Source organism: Euprymna scolopes, chromosome 31 (assembly GCF_053919585.1).
Source record: "Euprymna scolopes isolate OS-2025 chromosome 31, ASM5391958v1, whole genome shotgun sequence".
NCBI classification, from domain to species: Eukaryota; Metazoa; Mollusca; class Cephalopoda; order Sepiida; family Sepiolidae; genus Euprymna; species Euprymna scolopes.
In genome coordinates this window covers 73,568,179-73,591,491 of record NC_136512.1, presented here as the reverse complement: position 1 = coordinate 73,591,491, position 23,313 = coordinate 73,568,179, and the positions used below count along the sequence as shown (strand labels likewise).

General features: G+C 33.8%; 1 protein-coding gene across 1 annotated transcript in view; it reads left to right on the top strand.

Annotated features, from left to right (window-relative positions):
- The window catches only part of LOC145255818 (mitogen-activated protein kinase kinase kinase 10-like), a 281,349-nt gene that overhangs the window by 186,948 nt on the left and 71,088 nt on the right, over nt 1-23,313 (top strand). The window contains exon 2 of the mRNA XM_080114523.1: nt 21,364-21,544. Within this exon, the coding sequence (XP_079970649.1) occupies nt 21,364-21,544 (181 nt within the window). The remainder of the gene's footprint in view (nt 1-21,363; nt 21,545-23,313) is intronic.

The following is a 23,313-nucleotide window of genomic DNA, read 5'->3' as shown; positions in this document are numbered from 1 at the left end:
ACTGATTTTATCAAAAATTGTTTTTATTCGATAGAAATTTGTTTCCAATGATAAAAAAAGAAATAAGTAGCAAAAAAACCCCCCAAAAACTCCATCTCGTTATTTAAGTCATTTGCACCAAAGTTGAGGTTATGGATGGGAGGGTTTTTTTTATTATTATTATTTTATATATATATATATATATATATATATATATATATATATATATATATATATATATATATATATATATATATATATATATATATATATATATATATATATATATATTGTTGTTATTTTTTCAAGCGATACATACGGTTAATATTGGCGCCGCCTCGGAGCTCATTTTTTTTTTATTTACTTAGAAAGTCGCCCTTTTTAATTTGGACATATATAACATTTTTTTTATTTATTATTTTTAAAACAGTAATCTACGTACATATATAATTAGCTTGTGCAACATGCATTAATCCAGTCGGACATTTTTATGTTCCTACGTATATTTCAAAGGTATTGATAGGCCTTGGAGGTTAAGGTGATGAGAATATTTTTGTATAGATTTATTTTTAAATTTGTTTTTTTATCATTGATTTATCTTTATTTCATTTTGCGACCGCAGTAGGAGTTTGGTAAACTCTGTAATCTTTACATATAACTGTTAATGTTTGCGCACGCCACCACTAGACACATTGGAAATTTTTAAGTGATAAAATTGTGACAATGAAGAAGGCTCATTCCTCCTGATTGAGCACAGAACAAATACGTCTTGATCTTAGACTTAGCCAGGGAGACTGATTTGATTCGTCACAAAATCATTAGGTTAATTTAGTGTTGAAATTAAAGTTTTCCTTCCAGTTCATGCAAAAAAAAAAAAAAAAAAAAAAAAAAAATTTTTTTTTTTCCTTTTCTTTTCCAGTTTGCAACGTTCTCTGCACACAAAAAAACGACTATCCTTTTTTTTGTTCTCGTTTCTATGTTCGTAGAAAATCCGTCTTTCTTTCTTCACACTGACACGCGAATTAAGAATTAACCGTACGTTTAAACGACTTCGAGTCAACAAAGAATGTGCTCGCCGATGAAAGAAATACCGGCTTTTTACATGCTCAAATTTAATCGCGTCTAAATTTGCATGTCATCTTTTCGTTTCCTCTCGGGCGGGTTTCGAGTTTGAATGTCGGTGATTTTTTACATGGACGCTTGTTTCTATGGCTTGTCATAGTAAAAAAAAAAAAAAAAAAAGAAAAAAAAAAGAAAAAAAAAAAAAAGGTTGATACAGAAGGCTAAAAAGATTTGGAGATATTCTGTTTGTGTTTTCTGGTGTTGGGATGGTTAATCTGGAATCAGAACATTTAGGATATCGGAATCGGAAAAAATTGTGCCTATTTTCCGATGCAAAAACGATTCTTTTATTTTTGAAGATTATTTTTGTTTTTGTTTCAGACTTAATTTCTTATTGCTGGTATTAATGATAAAATGATAAAGTTATTGATTTTAAACTGCTAAAGAAACTGAAATGTATCGATTATATAATCCATAAGTATGTTTTTGCTAAAATTTATGTCTGTTTAAATGCATGTATGTATGTATGTTGATATGTCTGCCTAAAATTTTCGACAGAAGCCACGGATTTTCACAAAATCAGTATCCTTTTGAAGCTCGACGCTTCGGATGACAAATAACAAAAAATTGGCCAAAAAACATTAATTACGTCACCCTCAACTGGCCCCTTTTCTACAGGAAGGGGTCGATTTTTTTTCGCCGATATTTCCGAAAGTCATCCCCTCTTTTCGATTGATTAGCCTTAATTTGTCACTTCTGGTTTGGCAATGGGCGCAACAGCAAATATGTCAGTTTTTTTTTTAAACGTTCTTTTCCTCCCTCGCAGTACAGGTTCGAGTCTGCTTGCCTACTACCACTTTTTTTTTTTTTTTTTTTTTTTGTTCAACACACACCTCCAAACATTCGGGCAATGCCGGACACCCAGGCTAGTATGAAGTAAAAATATAAATAAGGCAGATTAGAAAGTACTGTTTGTGTGTCGTTTTCTATTTTGAGCTTCTCAAGGTGAAACACCTGACTTACAGGAATTTTGGGAGAGAATGTGGCGACCTCGTTGCATAGATATCAAACAGCTTTGTATTAGACAACATGAGAGGGAATCGCTCTTGAAACATTTCACGAAGATTATTGCTGTCTCTTTTGATCAAATCAACACAAGTCACACACGTGTTTCTCCTGTGCGACTGAAGTCCACGACCTGAGGTTTATTTCAAAAGGTTCACTTTTAAAAAATTATTTTTTGCACCCAAAACAAGGCATGTTATCACTAGGAGTCTAAGCGGCTTTGAGCAACAAAATGTTATATATAACTATATAGTATAAATATATAGTAGTGGTTTCAAAAGTACCCCCCCCACGTGTGGCATAATGGAGTCTTCAACCATCGCCTCTCGAGTCCTATTTCAAGCCTAAATAATTAGACATGTTATTATTTAAGTCTTTAGTGACTTGATTTGGTCTGAATTGCCGAGCAGACATGAACCTTTCTCATGAACTACTGCGCAAGGACCAAATCTTTATTTATTTATTTTTTTATATCATATGCCAACAGATCGACCTCTTCAATGGCTGCAAACTCAGATCTTCAGAGATAGATGAACCAACGTATAGTTCCTGTGAGGATATAAAGACTTACCTTTCGAGGTTGTTACCAACCCTGTTTACAGAGGCAAACAGCGGGCATTCCTTGTTTTTTTTTTTTGTTTTTTTTTCCAACCAAGGATCTAATAAAATAAGTATTGAATTTTAAGGTAGGCCTTTGTGTTTGTCTTATTTTGCCACTGTCCAGAAGCAAAAAAGCAGTGAGATGAAATGACTAACAATATATTTATGCATACGTGTATATTTTTGCTTAAAAAATTTTGCCTACCAAACTCCCCATAGAGTTTTTGGTCTACAAACATGAAACTTCACATAAGGTATTTGAACCCATGCAAAACTTTATATTTGGGGTTTAGCCAGGGGGAATCGGTACAAAAGTGAAAATAAAAAAGATGAAATTTTCCAGGTGAAGGTCGAACGCTGACATTGCGAATATGCATGCATAACGTAGTAGCTATTGTTTTTTTTTCTTCATAGGCATCACCACTTATCAAGGCCCAGAGGCCACTCGAGGATAAGGGTTAAAGAGTGTACAGTAGTCAATTGGACAATACAGTAATCGTTAGTAATGGAAATTTGGTAAATTTTTTAGTGGAAGGGCTCATCAAGAACTTGTTTTAATTTTTAGCCTTGTAGCAAACATGTCTTCATAGCTCAGTCATTAACGGTAGATACAAAAATAAATCTTAAGCTGAACGTTTTGGTTTTGATTCTTGGTGGCGGCGCACGAATCATTTCTATCCCCCCCCCCAAAACTTTTAAAATCCTTGCTATATATTGGGTCCAATATCTTCTACATATATAAAAGACAAAATGTGTGTGTTCCTTTTGGGTATGTCCGGCAAAGGCTTTTGGGGAGGGGGGGCGCTCGGTGGGTTCACTCATTCTTAAGATTTTTTATATGCTCCCTAGATTATAATATCTAAAATTTACAAAGAGAAGTCGCGTCGATCTTTTATTTGAACAAGTTTTACACACTATTTTCACGGTATTTCTCATTCTCTGCATGTTTGTTTAGCTTTTCAGTATAAAAGCGAAACTGAATACGTAGCAAACGAGCTACCTGGCACTCATGGTAGGGATGTCCAGAAAAGCAATGAGCTTTGATCAATACACGGAAAACCTCTATATCAGACAATTGCCATTCATTTGGACACTCCCCTATTTTATTAAGAACTTTGGCTGCAAGTCAGTTTCCCCAAGATATTGGGAAAAATCAGTTAAGTGTGTCATTTCATTTCCCATATGGCGTGATGTTTGACCTCAAAGTTCACACATCTGTTACTTAACTTTTTAATCATTAAATTAAAACCGTTTTCATTCCTGTCCTGTTGTGGCCGAGCGGTAAGATGTTAGATTTTTTTTCCTTTTCTTTTCCACCTTCGCCTTAAGGATTCAGGTTCGAGCCTACCTACCTATCTACCCAAAATTTTTTTTTTTCTTTTACACCTCCAAACACAATGGCAACACGGGGCACCCACGCTAGTCTATTATATAAATCTCATCTGTCTGTTTAAATGTATGCAAGTTTGTGTGTATGTCTGCCTAAAACTTTCGACAGAGGCGACCGATTTTCACAAGATCTGTATCGTTTTGAAGCTCGACCCTTCGGACGACAAATATTGAAAAAGTGGCTGAAAACATTTCCTTCACCCTCAACTGGGCACTTTTCTACAAGGGGGTGGATCGCTTTTTCCGCTGATATTTTTGAAAGTCATCCTCTCTTTTTGATTGAGTAGCCTTAATTTAAACCTTCGCCACTTCTGGTTTAGTGATAGACGCAATGGCAAAGACGTCAGTTTTTTTTTTTTTTTTCATTCTTTTCCTCCTTCATGGTACGCGTTCGAGCCTGCCTGCGTACTATCACTTTTTTTTTTGCTCAACACACAACTCCAAACACCTGGGTTAGGTATACAGTAAATACGAAATCTGCATTAATCAAAATATATTTAAGCGTATTTTACGACCGGGCAATGCCGGGCGCCCTGCTTGTAAATTATAAATATGCTAATTACTTATTTCCATAAGAGTTAAAGCGCACAATTAATGCCTGTGAAATAGGTCAATTTAGATTTACCTGTTCAAAATATCGTGTGTGTAAAAATACAGGTAAACATTATTTGTAAAAAAAAAAAAAAAAAAAAAAAAAAAAATTAAATTGATTAAATTATAGTTTAAAATAGTTGAAATACAATTCTCATTCAAAAAAAAAAAATTGTAGTTAATGTTTTTTTTTATTTTTTAATATAAATCAATTGAACTTTTCCATGCATAATGTTTTACAGAAACTCTACGTACTTGTTCTTGAACCATGTGTTTTCAATTCGATCTGACTTTAGAAAACATTCGTAAGAATAATGTAGCAGTTTAATCAAGACATTAAAAAAAAAAAAAAAAAAAAAAAAAATGAAAATATCCAAAGAAGTTTATATTGTACGTATCCGTTATGGAATGAAGTTCTCCGAAAAAAAAAAAAATCACTTAATTTCAATAAGTATTTTTTACAGCGAAAAAACTTTTATGATACCGAGCAAAAGGTTCGATTTTTAGGAAGAAAAGCTAGTATTAAAGATTGGGAGTGTCGGCGTTATCTCCCGTGGTGTGTTCCAAAAATTCAAAGATCTCTACCTTCAACGTGCTGTCATAAAAACGTGTTTTTTTTTCGCTGTATAGAAAAAAAAAACAAAAACAAACAAAAAACTACTTGATCAAATTAAGTGATTTTTTTTTTTTTTTTTTTTTTTTTTTGCGGAGATAGTCCAAAACGGATACGTACAAGTCGTACAATATAACCTTTTTCCGATATTTTCATTTTTTAATGTCTTCATTAAACTGTACAAGTACCAAAACAACTTTTATGTCAGACTCTTCAGTATATCAGAAGCAATTGCTATAGAAACAAAGCCCTTGTTGATAGATTCACTAATTCCGTATTAAAAACAAAAAAGTCACTAGTAACTGAATTTTACTTTATTCGTTGATCATATAAATTAATAAGTGTTTTTTTAATCAAGAAAATCCAATTTTATGACTAAGCAAGACGTAGTGATTTGATTATCCATGATGTATTGAGAGAGAGAGAGAGAGCTCAATTCGAATTATCGAGATAAAAATCGGCCTTATAATTTTGTACTAAAATCGCTAAAAATTGTAAATTTTTATTTTCTTGGTTAAAAGAAAACAAACAAAACCAATTTACGTGACTTTTCGAATGTGACATCTTTGTTCCGTGACGAGTACAGTACGTACATCATAAATATTTTTTAGTATTTATTTTTTAAATTTATTTTTTTAAATAGGTATAATTGTAAGAAACCAACTTTTTGAAAGTTTTAATGAGATTTGTGTTCGCACTGGATGTACACAAAGGGAAATATTTCACAAACTCAAGAAAACGTTATGGGAAGAAATGAGTTCAAAAAGTAATGCCGGATAGTCGAGATTTCATCCCCGAATCCACTCGCTACGCAGCAAAATTTCACCCCATTCACTATAGAGATTTTCAGATGCCCGAAAGATTTTTCTAGTTGCTTCTTTGCTTGACCTGCTTATCTTTCGAATTCCTTTCCACTTTCCTCGACTAAACCAACATGCATAAATTTAAATGTAATGTGAACAAACATTTGGTGCATAATTTAAAGCTGGCCCCTTACGTCTCATGGCAATGTACCATGCTTGGGTTGAAGAAAACAAAATAAAACGGCGTATCTCTTAAGCAGGTTGAATTATTGGATTTGGGTTGAAAAACTCGATATTGTTAAAGTCGTGACTATCAAAAGAAAAAAGAAAAAACTATATAAAAAATGTTTTAAAAACGTAGAAGTAAACAAAAAATGTGCTGATCATCAAAGCATTTGGATTTTATGCCGATACCCCCCCCCCTCCCAACTTGATGAATACACGTTTTTTATGATAAATCTACTTGGCTACAGTAAGCAAATTGGGAATTTTTGGTTAATTTTTTTTTGCTTTCTTTTTCTTTTTTCGCTTTCTTTTTTACTTTTTCTTTTTTACTTCTTTGCTTTCTTTTTTTTTCTTTGCTTTCTTTTTTTCTTTGCTTTCTTTTTTTCTTTTCTTTCTTTTTTTCTTTTCTTTCTTTTTTTCTACTTCGTTTCCTTTTTTCTTCGCTTTTTCTACTTTGCCTTTTTTCTACTTTGCCTTTTTTCTACTTTGCCTTTTTTCTACTTTGCTCTTCTTCTTCTTTGCTCTTCTTCTTCTTTGCTCTTCTTCTTCTTTGCTCTTCTTCTTCTTCTTTGCTCTTCTTCTTCTTCTTCTTTGCTCTTCTTCTTCTTCTTTGCTCTTCTTCTTCTTCTTCTTTGCTCTTCTTCTTCTTCTTCTTTGCTCTTCTTCTTCTTCTTTGCTCTTCTTCTTCTTCTTTGCTCTTCTTCTTCTTCTTTGCTCTTCTTCTTCTTCTTTGCTCTTCTTCTTCTTCTTTGCTCTTCTTCTTCTTCTTTGCTCTTCTTCTTCTTCTTTGCTCTTCTTCTTCTTCTTCTTCTTCTTTGCTCTTCTTCTTCTTCTTTGCTCTTCTTCTTCTTCTTCTTCTTCTTTGCTCTTCTTCTTCTTCTTCTTCTTCTTTGCTCTTCTTCTTCTTCTTCTTCTTTGCTCTTCTTCTTCTTCTTCTTCTTTGCTCTTCTTCTTCTTCTTCTTCTTTGCTCTTCTTCTTCTTCTTCTTCTTTGCTCTTCTTCTTCTTCTTCTTCTTTGCTCTTCTTCTTCTTCTTCTTCTTTGCTCTTCTTCTTCTTCTTCTTCTTTGCTCTTCTTCTTCTTCTTCTTCTTTGCTCTTCTTCTTCTTCTTCTTCTTTGCTCTTCTTCTTCTTCTTTGCTCTTCTTTTTCTTCTTTGCTCTTCTTTTTCTTCTTTGCTCTTCTTTTTCTTCTTTGCTCTTCTTTTTCTTCTTTGCTCTTCTTTTTCTTCTTTGCTCTTCTTTTTCTTCTTTGCTCTTCTTTTTCTTCTTTGCTCTTCTTCTTCTTCTTTGCTCTTCTTCTTCTTCTTCTTCTTCTTCTTCTTTGCTCTTCTTCTTCTTCTTCTTCTTCTTCTTCTTCTTCTTTGCTCTTCTTCTTCTTCTTCTTCTTTGCTCTTCTTCTTCTTCTTCTTTGCTCTTCTTCTTTGCTCTTCTTTGCTCTTCTTCTTTGCTCTTCTTTGTTCTTCTTTGCTCTTTACACCTAACATTGCACATTTTTATGTGGTTCTAGAAAAAAAAATATATAGAAAGGTGGGGTGGGGGAGTAAATAAAATATTTAATTTTATTTCTTCCTGAAATCAGAAACCAACTGAACTTTTACAGATATCAAAATACCTACAGTTATATACAAACTGAGTAGTTTGTACATTTGATAAATAAATCCTATTACGATCAGAGTTGGGGAATGGAGTTTAAAGTTTTTTCAGTTGATAGTCAGATTTTTCTAGATGATTCTTTTGAAATTTGAGGTGTGGAATCGGTCAATTTATCAATTCATCTTTTTGTGGAGTTTTTAAAATCAAACCCAGAATGTTGAAGTGGTTGCAAACCTCTGCAAAAATTGACAGTCGATTATTTGCAAAAATTGATAGTCGGTTATTTGAAAAAATTTTCAAATTACTGAGTTGGGAGAAATTTTATTGTTTTGGATGACGAAACTTTCAGGCATCGTAATCGAAGCTAAGTTTCAGGCATCGTAATCGAAGCTAAGTTTCAGGCATCGTAATCGAAGCTAAGTTTCAGGCATCGTAATCGAAGCTAAGTTTCAGGCATCGTAATCGAAGCTAAGTTTCAGGCATCGTAATCGAAGCTAAGTTTCAGGCATCGTAATCGAAGCTAAGTTTCAGGCATCGTAATCGAAGCTAAGTTTCAGGCATCGTAATCGAAGCTAAGTTTCAGGCATCGTAATCGAAGCTAAGTTTCAGGCATCGTAATCGAAGCTAAGTTTCAGGCATCGTAATCGAAGCTAAGTTTCAGGCATCGTAATCGAAGCTAAGTTTCAGGCATCGTAATCGAAGCTAAGTTTCAGGCATCGTAATCGAAGCTAAGTTTCAGGCATCGTAATCGAAGCTAAGTTTCAGGCATCGTAATCGAAGCTAAGTTTCAGGCATCGTAATCGAAGCTAAGTTTCAGGCATCGTAATCGAAGCTAAGTTTCAGGCATCGTAATCGAAGCTAAGTTTCAGGCATCGTAATCGAAGCTAAGTTTCAGGCATCGTAATCGAAGCTAAGTTTCAGGCATCGTAATCGAAGCTAAGTTTCAGGCATCGTAATCGAAGCTAAGTTTCAGGCATCGTAATCGAAGCTAAGTTTCAGGCATCGTAATCGAAGCTAAGTTTCAGGCATCGTAATCGAAGCTAAGTTTCAGGCATCGTAATCGAAGCTAAGTTTCAGGCATCGTAATCGAAGCTAAGTTTCAGGCATCGTAATCGAAGCTAAGTCTACAGCCATGTTCCCAATTTGATTTAATTTTTATTTTATTTTATGTAAAATTTATTTTTTTAAACCTGCCTCCAAGGCAGTCAGCAATCTTGCAGAGTTTGACGTTTTTCAGTTGATTTTATTTTTTGATAGTTCGTCATATTTTATCACAACTATAAGAAGCATTTCAAAAGCAATGCTTCCTATTTTTTATTCCGCCCAAATGGATCAGAGGTAATTTTGCAAATTGCATTGTTATGATGCCTGAACTTATGGATTCATGAGCTGAAAGTTTAATCTTTCTGTTGCAGATTATTGACGCAGTTAGACTCTAAGAAAGCAATCCTTGTTATGGATGTGCGTCAGAAGCAGAGATGCGTCATAATGTACAATTGTCGAAAATGAATAGTATGGGTCATTATATATGTGTGTGCATATGTATGGATGAATGTTTTGTTGTTTTGGGAAGCATGAGAATTTTAAACAATGTATTGTCTCGTAGTCAACAACTGATGCACATGGTTTGTTCCATGCTTAAACGATTTTGAGTGTAAAAATAAGTTTCTGAAAGTCGTGTTTTTACCTTTGTAGAACACATGGTGATCAGAAAAATGCAGAGAGTTGATGTTGACAAGATGGTTAATAATTCTTTGGGTGTTTACTATGTTAGTTGGTCATGGTTACCAGACATTAAATCTGGGTGGTTGGGTCAGCTCTTGCTAACAAATTCACCACGTACTGAACACTGGTTGATTAGGCGTGAGAGTTCAAGGCTGATTCCGTTATGAGTGTTAGGCATTTGCAGTTCCAGCGATGGACCCTAAAAAGGTGAGGGCTTAAAATTAGTTATCCTGTTTCGTTGTCTTAAGCCAGGTTTTGACCCAAAAATGTCAGTTGCTAGAGATTGGTGGCTTCAATGAATTTGTAAGAGTGTATGCGAGAAAATATTAGCAGCACCAGCAGCTGTTAAAGCACATATGCAAATTAGCAAGTGTGTGGGAGCTTGCATCACAAAAAAAGAGAAAATACATCATATGGTTGAGGAGAGAAGCAAGTTGCGTGCTTGTGAAGATGAACATGTAGATTTGTGCCAGGGACAGGTGACAGGGGCAGAGGCTTTTAAAAAGCGCATGTGCGTGTGAAAAAACTTTGGAAAAATAATGAAATGCGTTGTTTTGGAAGAACCACAAATAAATGCATTTCATTGGCACTTCAAAAAAAAAAATGCTGTCAGTTTTTATTTCTTTGCTATATTTAAAAATATTTTAAAATTTATTCCTTTGCAATAAAGTACAGACAACTTGTGGGTCCAACTGGTTTGAAGTGTCATGGCACAATTAAGTAACAGCCATGTTTTTTTTAGGAAAGGTCTAGTAGATATCTGAAGTTTTCACATCCTTGCCCATCTTTGGTTTCCAGACGATTAAGGTTCCAAGCAAGATAAAACTTTAAGAGTGATGTTAACTCTAAGTGTAGTCTCACCATAGTTATAATATAAATCTCAACCTGTCTGTTTGAATGTATGTATGTATATTTGTTTGCATGTCTGCCTAAAACTTTCGACAGAGGCTACGGATTTTCATGAGCTCGGTATCATTTTGAAGCTCGATGTCTCTGACAAATATCGAAAAATTGACCAAAAACATTAATTCCTTCGCCCTCAACTGGGCAATTTTCTACAAGGAGAGGTCGATTTTTTGCGAGCCATTTCTTTCATGCCACCGTATTGGTTGGATTGACTTTGCCTAATTTTAACGTTTCAAACTTCTGGTTTCATCATGGAGTAGCAGTAAGACGGCAGGTTTTCTTTCACTTTCTTTTCCGCCTTCACGTCATGGGTTCAAGCCTGTCTGTCTACTATCACTTTTTTTTTTTTTTTCTCAACACACACCTTTAAACACCCGGGTAACGTCGAGTACTCAGGCTAGTTTTAAATAAATGGCTGACAAGAAGGTCATACTGAATGATGATATGAACTCTTTGGGTTTCGTGATAATTTTAAAGATGTGCATTGTTAAGTTCCTACAAACACTAATAATTAGGTCACGTTCACAAGAAGACATCTTGGTATTAGTGTTGTAGAGAGGGTATGTGGTGTCGTAACAACTAGACAATCCTGAAAATTTGAGTTTGTAAATTTTTTAAAATATTGAATTTTTAAGATTTCAGCTATGTCATGAAAGGCTGCAAAATTGGATATTTTGAAAATGACGTGCTTTAACTTTATGCATTAAATTTACTATATAACCATGTCTTCAGCTGACCTCCCAGGCATCTTTGCCAATCTTGGATGAACTCTCCTGTGTCGTGGTGCAGCATGGCCAAACCAACAGTCTTCTTTAATTCCACATGTGTACTTTGAATTCATTTTTTTTTTTTTGAGGGGGATGGGGCTTGGTGCTTATAGACACTAAAATAATTTTTTTTTTTTTTTTTTTTTTTTGCTTCTGCAAACTTTCAATTTCTCCATTTCTATTTATCAACATTTTTTCTTTACCAAATCCTTTTCTTTCCAAAGAAAACACATACCCCCCCCCCCAAAAAAAAACAAAAACAAAAAACTTTCCAACTGTTTTCTGAGAAATATGCATTAGTCTCGGATGAGTAGTTTGGTGAGCTACTCCTATTCAATGAAACACGTGTAAGATGTTCTTCATAAAAATATAAGTAGAATATAATTGAATACATCTTCTGGATTTGTAATGTTGACTAATGATATATATATTACATAAAAAAAATTGAGCTGGTTGGATTTTCTAAGTTCGTCCAAGATAACAAAGTATGTGAAAAATTAATATTTGATTCTGAATAGCCCACCCTATTTTTTTTTGTTCTTTCGTCCATTATATTCTTTGCATGAATATCATTTATTTTGCTTCTGTTTCCACCCGGAAATAGTTACCCGAGTAGAAAATTTGTTAGACTGAGGGCATTATTTTTATGATTAACAAAATATTACGTTTCTTTATAAATTATTTGAACACAATATCGTTGGAAAGATTTCCTGCAGTACATGTTTTTTAAATAAACTATTTCACGTTTTTTTTTCTATTTGGTTTTATAGGTTTTCTTATCTTGACTTTTCTTTATTTTATTTGTTACTGATTGCAATAAAAAAAAATACATATTGTAGAATTATGTACAAGTTGTACAGAAAAACTGGTTGTAGTTGCCATAGCACTAATGACGTCATAAACCAAATCCTGTTGCTCGCTATAAGACCCCCCCCTCTCTGACCTACTTTTATTTAGTTTAGGCGCAAAAAAGGAACCACAATATGTGACTTAGACATATAAATTATAATTCGAGCCAGAAATAAATTTCGAATTGACAATTTAAAAGGTTTTAAAATTACTTTTGAATTGTGCATAGCTATCAATGTGGGTTACTTTATTTATTTATTTTTATATAAATCTTCTAGAATACTCGTCTCAATTAAAAATTAAACTGGACAGTTTTGTACCACTTTTACAAAGATTAAAATCAAAAGATAATCATTAAACTATGTCTAGAATCCTTATTCCAATTTTGATCCAAATTTCTTACCTGATTAAAAGTTGGAGATTATACCTATATTATGTCCCCTGAAATTTTGAATATTAATGGTTGATTGACTATCAAAATTTCACGAAAGTCAGAAGTATCTAAATTTTCTCAAAAGGCTTCTACTAAATCAAAGTAAATATAGCCCACATTATAATGCCTAGCAGCTGTGTTTAAAAATTCATGATCAGTTAATTAGTTTATGGATGAATCTTGTACATAAAAATATATAAACGTATTCAACTTCATATAGACTAGCTGGTCTTTTTCCCTTCCCTTTAATTGAATACATAAAATATATTTTCCCTTTCTCCCTCCATCTTAGCTCATTTCATTATATCGGAGTCTTACATATCTTTAGTTCACTTTTGACAACTTACTATTTTCGTTTACTAACCAAATAGAAAAGTTACTAGCCAAACCCACACAATTTTGGAATATGACATCATTCCTCCGTGACGAGTGTGTGTGTGTTTGTATATATATATGTATATATATTTCTGTTTTTATTTTAAATAAGTCTAATTCTAAATATGAGCCGAATTATGTTGAGACTTGAAAGTATAAAGAGTTGAATTTCTTCAGATGTTTTTTTTTTTTTTAATAGACTTTGTGTAAAAAAAAAAACCTCAACTTTATTGTTCTATTAAACTTAAATCTAAATAATTTGACTTTGCTCGTTTTGTTTAAACAAAAAATCGATTGAAAATAAATTTTTCACTCAGCAATGAACTTTGGAAAAAAATTTACAAAAAAAAAAACAAAAAAAAACACTCACCGAAAGATAAGCATTTTATTATTTCTAGTCGCCGCTTGGAAAAGGCGCTTGCAAATGCGACTGTTTCACTCGCAATGTAAAGCAATGTGTATTAAATTTATACAAAAAAATAATCAATTCTCATCTAAAAAAAATGTACAAACATATGAAAAGAAGAAAATGGACTCGGATCTATTTAGAAAAAAAAAAAAAAAATAAATAAAAAAATAGACTAGGTGCTATTTTTCAACATTCACCTATAACATCCAATGTGAATGCACCTGAAGATGGTTGGAGGTTACATCGGCCGAAACGTTGTGGAAAAAACAACCAAGATGAGCACAATAGTCCAAACAATCGAAATAATACAGAAAAGAAAATGAAGCTGAAAATTTCATTAAAATTAGTTTTGAACAACAAGACAAAAAACAAACAAAAAACATTGGTTTGTTTACAAAGACTAATCCCTTAGTATTGTATGTCTATCGAGGGTGAGGTGAAGGTATGCACCTTTTGTATCTGATACAAATTCACAAAACTATTATTATTTGAGACGGTCGGTTAAAAAAAAAAAGTAGGTTGCATAATAAGCTTAGCTTGTGTCTGCCATGTTTTGCCTGTTTTTGTATCTAATGTTTTGTTCATAATTGATATGAAATGTGCCCCCAGGAAATGTCTTATCTGACGGGTCTAGTGTGGTAGTTGTAGTGGTTGTGCTTGTCACCTTTTATTCTTAGCTAACTCTGCTGGCTAGCTTGTTTTGGAAAAAGGGGCGGTAAAATCGGTCAGTCTCCCTCTGTCAGTTTATAGCCTATCCATCAGCAAGCCCTATATGGTGGTTAACCATACCAAGATGTGAATTGAGCACTTTATGGGCTCATATTGAACTGCAAGAGACTCTGAGGGGGTTGGGTCTTCAGACGTGCGGCATTGCAGGCCTACCAGCATGTGAATACACCCTGGTGCCCATGAATCAACCTCCAGCTATGGGCAAATAGGTTCACTACTTTGCTGATGCCTTGAGAAAGACAAAGGCTAAGGAAGTAAACCTTGACAGAAAATCTGAGTATGACATTAAATTGTTTAGGCCAGGTAAAGGTCTCGGCTTTGCTTAGTAGCTTGCCTAATAGAAGGAAATCTCTGAATCAAAAACTACTCGGTGAGTAGAAACAGAGTGGATCGAACCCTTAACCTTGGTTGTTTGGTGTTAGTAAAGGCAAACTGTTAAAAGAAAGAGCTCACTTCAAAATTTGGATATGGAATTAGAAATATTGAGGGAGAGAAGATTCTTGAAATGGGATCAGCTTTAGATATAGTAAACTGCTTTTCAAAAAAAAAAAAAAAATGCGAAAGAACGTCCTAACTTATTTGATAACTAAGACACTGATTATATTATAATGGGGAACAATGATAAGAAAATAGGGATGCTTAGGCAATCTTAGATGAGGATATTGTATAGCAACATCAGCTATTAATCTGTGATTGGTGGTTTTAGCCGAAAAAATTAACCCATTTGTAGCAAAAGGAAAGTTTGCAAAGGATAATGCAACTGGAGTAAATTTTGAACACCATATTCCAAATCGAACCCAGGATAAGGAGGCTCATGTTGGCGGCCTTTGGTAATCATTAAAGTGGGACTTGCTGGCATTCTCCGACACTACATGCGGGCTAACCAAGGGTTCAAGAGTAACTTAGTGGTTGAATCGCAATGGCAGTTAAGGGCAAATGTAGACTTTAGAAATGTTGGAGGGAAGGTGGTAGTGAAGAGGAATACTTAGAAGCCAAGAGAGCTGTCTGCGAAGATAAGACGGTAGCAGAGGAAGATTTGGAGACGTGTTGAGAAGACCAGATGATAGAGCTGAAGTGTTTTGGATTGCCAAGCAGATTACTGCAACAAACAGATTTTTAGTGCACATGGTCGAGTTGGGGATCCACTTGGAAAGGCGAACGCTCGGAATATGACGTACACAGTGATCAAAAACCCAAAGTTGAATATCCTCCTTGTGCAATGGCCAGGTCTCGTATCGATACAAAAGAATTATTCTAATCATGACTTTGTAACTTTGTGGATCATCTTATCTCCTGGCGAGACTAAAGTTGTGTTTAGAGAAAGGCAAAGGAGGGTCTAGCCAGATCGATACGAGTGTTGATTTCTTCTTTCGTTTGGTCAGTGGTTGTAAAATTGACACCCAGAAACTTGAAGCTTTTGACCTTGACTACAGCTTTGCTATCAAATGTTATCGCCACTTGGTTTGGCAGATGGTAGTTTGCAGAGAAAATCTTTGACACATTTTCATTCTTACCATTTTGGTCATATGATTAATCTCGTCGAATCCGTGCTGGCCTAGAAACTCTGCTCAAAAGGAGATGGTTCGGCCATGTGTTGCACTGGCTAGATGAGAAATTTATCCATAAATTGGTAGCACCCAATGCACCTACTGGTTGAAGAAAACGTCGAGGTAACCAACATGAGGCATGGCTCGTGATGATAAAGGCAGACATGGAACTCGTATTTGGTCCTTGCATTCTTGGTATGTGATGCTGGAATCGCGAATGGCTAGATCGTGCCACTAACTCTGCTGCTGTTCGTTCGTAGGTGTGCGACATTGATACGTGATGCTGTTAGCATCATTGGAACTGACTTAATTGATCTTGGGTGAATACTGCTACAAGTCCAGAGTCAAGTAGTCAGATGTTGCTGGAGATAAATGTGTAAGAAATGATGGCAGGGAATTGGCTGCTAGTGACAAGAAAAAAATTTAGCACGGCAAGAACATTATGAAAAACTTAAATGAGGAGTGGGATTTGAATAAGAACAGTTTGATAGTTAATGATCCTTCGATAGGACCATGACTCTAAATAGATATGGAGTCTGTGGGAAGGATTTTAACTAAGATAAAGAGAGGCAAGGCATCTGGGACATGGTGTGGCGTCAGAAATGCTGTTCACACCTGGTGGTTTGGGTATCGAAAAAAGATGAAATTATTAAATTAGATTTTGGTAGAAAACCAAATACCAGAGGACTGGTGCACTAGTGTGATTGTAAATTGTTTCAAAAATAAGGTTGAGGCAACTGAAAAAGGTCTGATGCTATTACAGCTTATGATAAACGTGTTTGAGAGAATTATTTAACAGAAAATTAGGGAGAATGTAGACATTGACGCCAAGCAGCTTGGTTTCATGCCTGGCAAAGATGCCATAAATGCTATATTTATAGTACACCAACTGCAAAAATGACTTTTCGGAAAAAAGGAAAAAAAAAAAAAAAGCTTTAATTTGCCTTTGTTAATCTAAAGTCATTTTAATACTGCACCAATCTCTGAAAATGTACATGACATACAAAACTTAAGTGTTCTGATTTAGCATGACCCCAGTCAGGTTTGGATAACAAAATTATCACTTTAAAGTTTATATGAACAAATGAAATATTATGTATTGATAATATTAGAATTCATTTTCAAAAATTATGCTACACCAAAATAGAAATACATTTCTTTTCATTTTAATTCAATAGATTTTTCTTGATTTTATTTATTCAAATAAAGGAAAAAAAAAAAAAAAAATTAAATTTTTTTTATTAATTGAACATTTTCCCGTATTATATTTCTTAGTTTATCTGTTTCACTCTTTCTCGGAAACTACTGGCTAAATGGGTGAAATCTTACTAAGGTCCAGCGAACTAATTATTAGGTGTTTGGAGGTGTATGTTGAGCAAAAAAAAAAAAAAAAAAAAAAAAAGCGGTCAATTTTTTTTAACTTTGACCCCTATTATGATTCCTTAACATTTGTTTTGGGCTCGAATCAAATTAAGTTAGATCCATGTCCAAGAAACCTATATCTAAAATTTCAAGTTTTTAGACCCAAAATTGTCGAAGTTTGGTAGAGTTCTCAAAGGCCAAATCGTTGAATTTTGATTCCTTGACAGCCAAATTTCCGGCCGAAAACTGATCACAAAGATTTTCCCAAATCTCAGTAACCCTGTATATCAAATTTGGAGTCTGTAGACTGAAAATTGACAGCTATTGCGTAGGGAAATGTATACACACACACACACACACACGTTCACTTTTATAGATATATATACGCCATATAGTCTTGTGAAAATTTGATTTTGCAAATATTTTCTATTATGTATACCAATACTTTTTAAATCAGAAGCTCGATGTTTGGTAAAACATCACAACAGAGCTTATCTACATTAACAACAATTTTGCTATATTCCAAAGTCCAAGGTGTTGTTCATCTTACCAATCATTTTCCACGATAAAAACTTAGGTCATTTTACAGCTAATATTTGCATGTCAATATTGGCTATTTCTTGCGTGGACTAATCAGGTAATTAAAAAAAAAAACCCCAATAAAACCCAGAATGATCTCTAAAGAGATCTAACAGAAAAATGCATAATGAAGTAATAGGTAAAATTTAAAAAGGACCAAAACACAGATTGGACGATTTTCAGTGGGCTTCAATCTTGTCCTATGAAGAAAAGCTATCACAATTACTACTACCCTGTTGAATTAAATTCTATAAGATTCATTTTGGTTACACATTACAAAAATCTTCGTTTTTTTTTTTTTTTTTTTTTTTAAAAATTTTTTATTATTATTATTATATAAAATGCTGTAATTTCCCGAACTCTTCATCTGTGCCTAAACCTAAACGTAAATTCCATGAACAAACTGCTTTCTTAGAACTGCATGTCTGTGGATTGCTCTTCCGTTTCCCTGTTTTCCAGCTGACTACAATTTGGTAGTATTCAAGTCCAACATAAACAAATTCTTGATGAATGTCTCCTTAAGTAATCCAATTTACCAGATTTCCATTACTAACGATTACTACGATATTATCTGATCGACTACTGTACACTCGATAACCCTTATCCTCGAGTGGCCGTCTGGGCCTTAGTAAGCGGTGACTCCTATAAAAAAAAAAAAAATGCTTTAATCGACATCAAGACATTTTATATAAAAACATACAAATCAGGCAATCCTGAGGTATGATTTTATCTGGCGTCACTTGTCTGTCGAGTTTAATGGATCATCTGTTAATATTGTCCTTCATTATCTTAGCCGATTTCTCTGTTGTCCTGTGGATAGAAGGCATTCCATAGCATCACAATATTACAACATAAATCACTATGTGTGACGATATGCATGATCACAGAAATCTGACGTGTTCCATTTTGTATGTAAATTCTTTGTTTTAGTCCCAGCTATACAAGTTATACTCAACACACGTGATTAATATTTTCAATCTTTTTACTAGCCTGATGCCTGGCGTTGGCCAGGTGTTTGGAGATTAGTGTTGAGTAAAAAAAAGAAAAAAAAAAGTGGTAGTAGGCAAGCAGGCTCGAACCTGTTTAAAAAAAAAAAAAAAAAAAAAAAGATAAAAAAAGTGACGTCTTTGCTGTTGTGTCCATCGCCAAATCTGAAGTGACGAAGGTTTAAATTAAGGCTAGTCAATTGAAAAGAGGGAATGAATTTTGAAAATATTGCCAAAAAAAAAAAAAAAGAAGCGACCTCTTGTAGAAAAGTGCCCAGTTGAGGGTGAAGGAATAAATGTTTTTAGCCAATTTTTCAATATTCGTCATGCGAAGGGTGAAGCTTCAAAACTATACTGATCTCATGAAAATTCGTCGCCTCTGTCAAGTTTTAAGCAGACATACAAACATACATACAGAATGTGAACAGATGGAATTTGCCCTAGGTGAGTTAAACTGACTTCTCCTGAAGGAGAAAGTTTCATGGGAATATCAATTCACAAGGCCCCCCCCCCCCAGTTGCATGTATATTCCGGTCAGGGGAGATGACTACGTTTTGTTTTTAAGCAGTTCTTGCAGAGAGATGTCGACGTCCTCCTACATATAGCGCCTGGTATTCCTAAATGGTCACCCATCTAGTACTGACCAGGCTCAATGTTGCTTAAACTTTGGTGATTTAATCGGAACCGGTGTATCAACGTGATTATGCCATACGTGGAATATTATGATGTGGATAATGCCCCCCCCCCCCCCCCCCCCGTCAGCTTTCATTTTAATCTAGCTAATTTTAAGTGAAACTTTACTTTTTTTTTTTTTTTTTTTTTTTAAATAAATTTTTATTTATCTTTTTTTTCAAAACTAATTAACCTGAAGCAAGAAAGGGTTAATTAAATTGTGATTCCAATTTTTACTCAAACAGATGTCATTAAAACTGTTTTATAGACTTGTTGACTGTTTGCAAAAATGCACTGATGGTTGGTTCAGTATCATATATCATCAGTAACTAATGGCCTGGTGAGCATAATATCAAACCGTGAGTAGATTTGGATAAAATAAATGCATGTGCTCGATTTCATGATTATGTAAACTGATTAATGATAAAATGGTAAAAAAGAAAAAGTTAATTAAATTGCGGAGGTTATTAAAGAAGTTGAGTGAAAAAAAAAAAAAGCAAAAGCAATTAGATTTTACAAAAAAAGAAAAAGAAAAAGACACTTCTACAGTTACAGAATGCAAATAATCTACCCCATAGATTAAAGAAAGACTTCAGTTAAAAAAATTTGGTAGAGATTCCACAGAAACATCAATAAAATTCGAATCTAAGTTTAAAAAGATGCTCTTGAAGGCGGTCGAAGGTTACGGTGGCTGAAACCTCCTTCACTCTTTAATGACATATCTATATAATTATAAAACTCTTTAATGACATATCTATATAATTATAAAACTCTTTAATGACATATCTATATAATTATAAAACTCTATAGGCCTTGCTTGCTTGTATTGTGTTTTCAACGATCGGGTGATTCCATCTTTTAAAAAAGGGATGAAAGATGAATCGTAGTGGCCTAGCAAGGCCACAGAGGTGACAATCAAGCAAAAAAAAACAAAAACAAAAACAAAACTATGCAAAATTCATCATAAAGCAGCAAAACTGAAGCTGGCCTGCCAGGACACTATATATTTATATATACAAGTGTAGGCAAATTTGGGCATATTTTATTGGATTAAAAATATAGGTTCTTTTTTACCAAATAAAATTTTAACTATAGAATAGTATTATAATTTTCAAAAAAAAAAAAAAAAAAAAAAACCCTGAAAATTTTCATGTAGTTTCGTCCCAAAGAACTAAACATATGAGCATTTCAGTATTCAATTTGGCTACCTACCTGTGTGTGTGTGTGTGTATATATATATATATTTATTATACACACATATATTGGATTACCCGTGACCCGTTGGGTCAGTATGTTATATTAGCTATGGAATTCATGTATGAGCGTGACACTTGTGACGTAAAGAAAATAGGTTTTTTTTTTTGACATAACAAACATTTCTATGAAAGTATATTAAAATGAAAAAAGAATATAAATAGATTTCTATGAGTTGTTCTGTTTATTATAATTGATTATTTGTGAAAAAATTTTTCTTGAATGCGAACACTGGTGAAGTATAATCTCCCCCCCCCCGTTATTTTGTACAGAGGATGTACACTAGTTATGAATATAACAAAGATAGGAACAGTTGTTCAAAAAATTATCAACCCTCATCTTAAAAAAACATTAAGAAAAAAAAAAGTGCACCATCTTTTGCAGTCTGTAGTAACTTCAAACATGGTTAAAAGTACTAACACCCCCTTCGTTATACGATGAATTATTCTCAGGAGGATATCAGTATCAACAATGCTAGCCCCAAGGAGTACACGGAAATACAAACAGTCAAACTCCCCTCTCCCGCGTGTATATTACAAACCAATTACTCAACTTATGACTATTGTATTTTTCACTTGTGCTGATAACCCCTTGTGTGTTAGCCATTCAAATTAGTATTACATCTCTTCTGATAACGTTAAAAAACATGGATAGCTGTACTAATACAGCAGGACCGTTTCCCATATGCATTACAATCAGGTTACCCCACAAATAATTATCTCTTGCATTTCTCACTTAGTTATAAACTTTTTCATATTTGTATTTATAATATAAATTATTAGTTTACAACAGTTTTTGAATTTTGTTTTTTTCTCGAAAGCTCATTAAGATTTTTTTTTTTTTTTTTTCAGTTTTGTTAAAGGAAAAAATTTGCGAAAACATCTTGTATGATAAGACTCTGAAGATCACGGACTTTGGTCTGGCACGAGAAGTCTGTAAAACAACCAGGATGAGCACAGCGGGTACCTATGCATGGATGGCGCCGGAGGTTATTAAGGTCTCAAAATTCTCCAAAAACAGTGATGTTTGGAGGTAAGTACGTAAAATATATATTGACATGTAACCATTTTTTGTAAGTTCTTTTCCAGAGTAAGAAGGAACATAAAGTTCCTTCATTTTTCATTCGCATGTAGTCTGTAACCTGTTTCCGCAGCATTTTTTAACTCGATCCTGATGAAGTCCCCTGAAATAGGGATGAAATGTTGATTACCATTTATCTATTTTAGGTTTTCCCTTTCATTCACACACTCGTGTTTGTGTTAATAAATAAATAAATGAAAAAAAAAAAAAAAAAAAAAATTGTGCTACTTGAGCAGAATTTGAACCCGGTATAACTAAATGACCACTCGACTTTGCTTGGAACATGACATCAACCGCCGACTTTCGCTGAGCAGATGGAGCATCCTGACGGATGCCAGGCATTCACTCGCTATCTCATACATTCCGACCGAGAGATTGTTTCGAAATTTTAACTGTCCTTTTAAATACAATTGTTTAAATCTCTCTTGCACTTCGTTCACCAGGTATATTTGCAAGACTGTTTTTGAAATTCTTTTTCGGGAATCTGGTTGCACCTATAATTAGTGGAATGATTGTGATCTTCCCAAGATTCCAGTTTCTTTTCATGTTGTACACAAAAACTTGGTATTTCATTATCTTTTCCTGCTCAGCTCTGTTTAACTAAGCATAATTGGGGACACTAACTTTTACTTTTTGTTTAATTTTACTTTAGTCAAAGTTTTCAGAAATCAAGGGGCCTTCTTCATGGGGAAAATACTTTATCTCTGTACAGGATACATAGACATTCAGATATTCCATTAAAATTCTCCTTTTCTCCTCAAATATTGGATTAGTTAAGAAGTTGAGAACATAATTTTCCTTTGTCCAATTGGTCTTTTAAATATGTTATAGTATATCTTTCTTGTGGTCTCTTTGTTTTACTGGATTCCAGAACAAGAATTCACCTAGTCTGGTGGAGTATCCAACTTCATGCTGTTACTTCGTGCACCATTCCTCGTATGAGCCAATGTGGGTTACTCATAGTGAGAAGATCTTATTTGGGCTTTGAATACTGTTATTTTTAATATTTAATCAGGCTAATTTTATAATAAATGATTTCAAGAAAACTCTTTGCCCATCACTGTTTTTTTTCTTGGCATCTCCACACATGGATGCTCTCTTTCACCTAACAGCACAATGGAGGGTGTTATTTTATTTCTATTCTGTTTCGTTAAATGCCACAATTGTAAGCGAGACTTAGAACTACAAGTTTTGTATTTGCCAGCAAAACTAGTTTCGGTGGCATTTTGAAGAGTTGACTTTAGTTTTTTTTTTTTTCCTGAGCCTGACAAATTTTTTTTTTTTTTTGAAAAGGCAGCAGTGCAAAACAAGGAACTCGTACTACTCCTCCCCAATTTTCACGCCCCCCCTCCTCGTTTTATTCTTTGGGTGGTGCAATCTACAAGGCTTATTTCTTTGTGTTTATTTATAATCCGATTTACAGCTGTTTGTTTCTTGAATTTTATTTAAAAAAAGAAAAAAGTTTGAATATTTTTTTTTTTTTTTTTTTTTTTTTGTAAATTTTGGAGAAGAAAAAAAAATCCAGAAAACTCTTCTAGCATTTAAAAATGTAATTTGAAACTAGTGTAACAGATCGACAAAAAACAAAACAAAACAAACTATTTATAAACTTAAAGTTGACAGATGAAGAGAATATTATTTAAAACCTTAACTTGATACACCAGTGAAATTTTAAGGACTACAGTTTCCAGGGCTTTTGGCATTTAAATCTCTCTTGCACT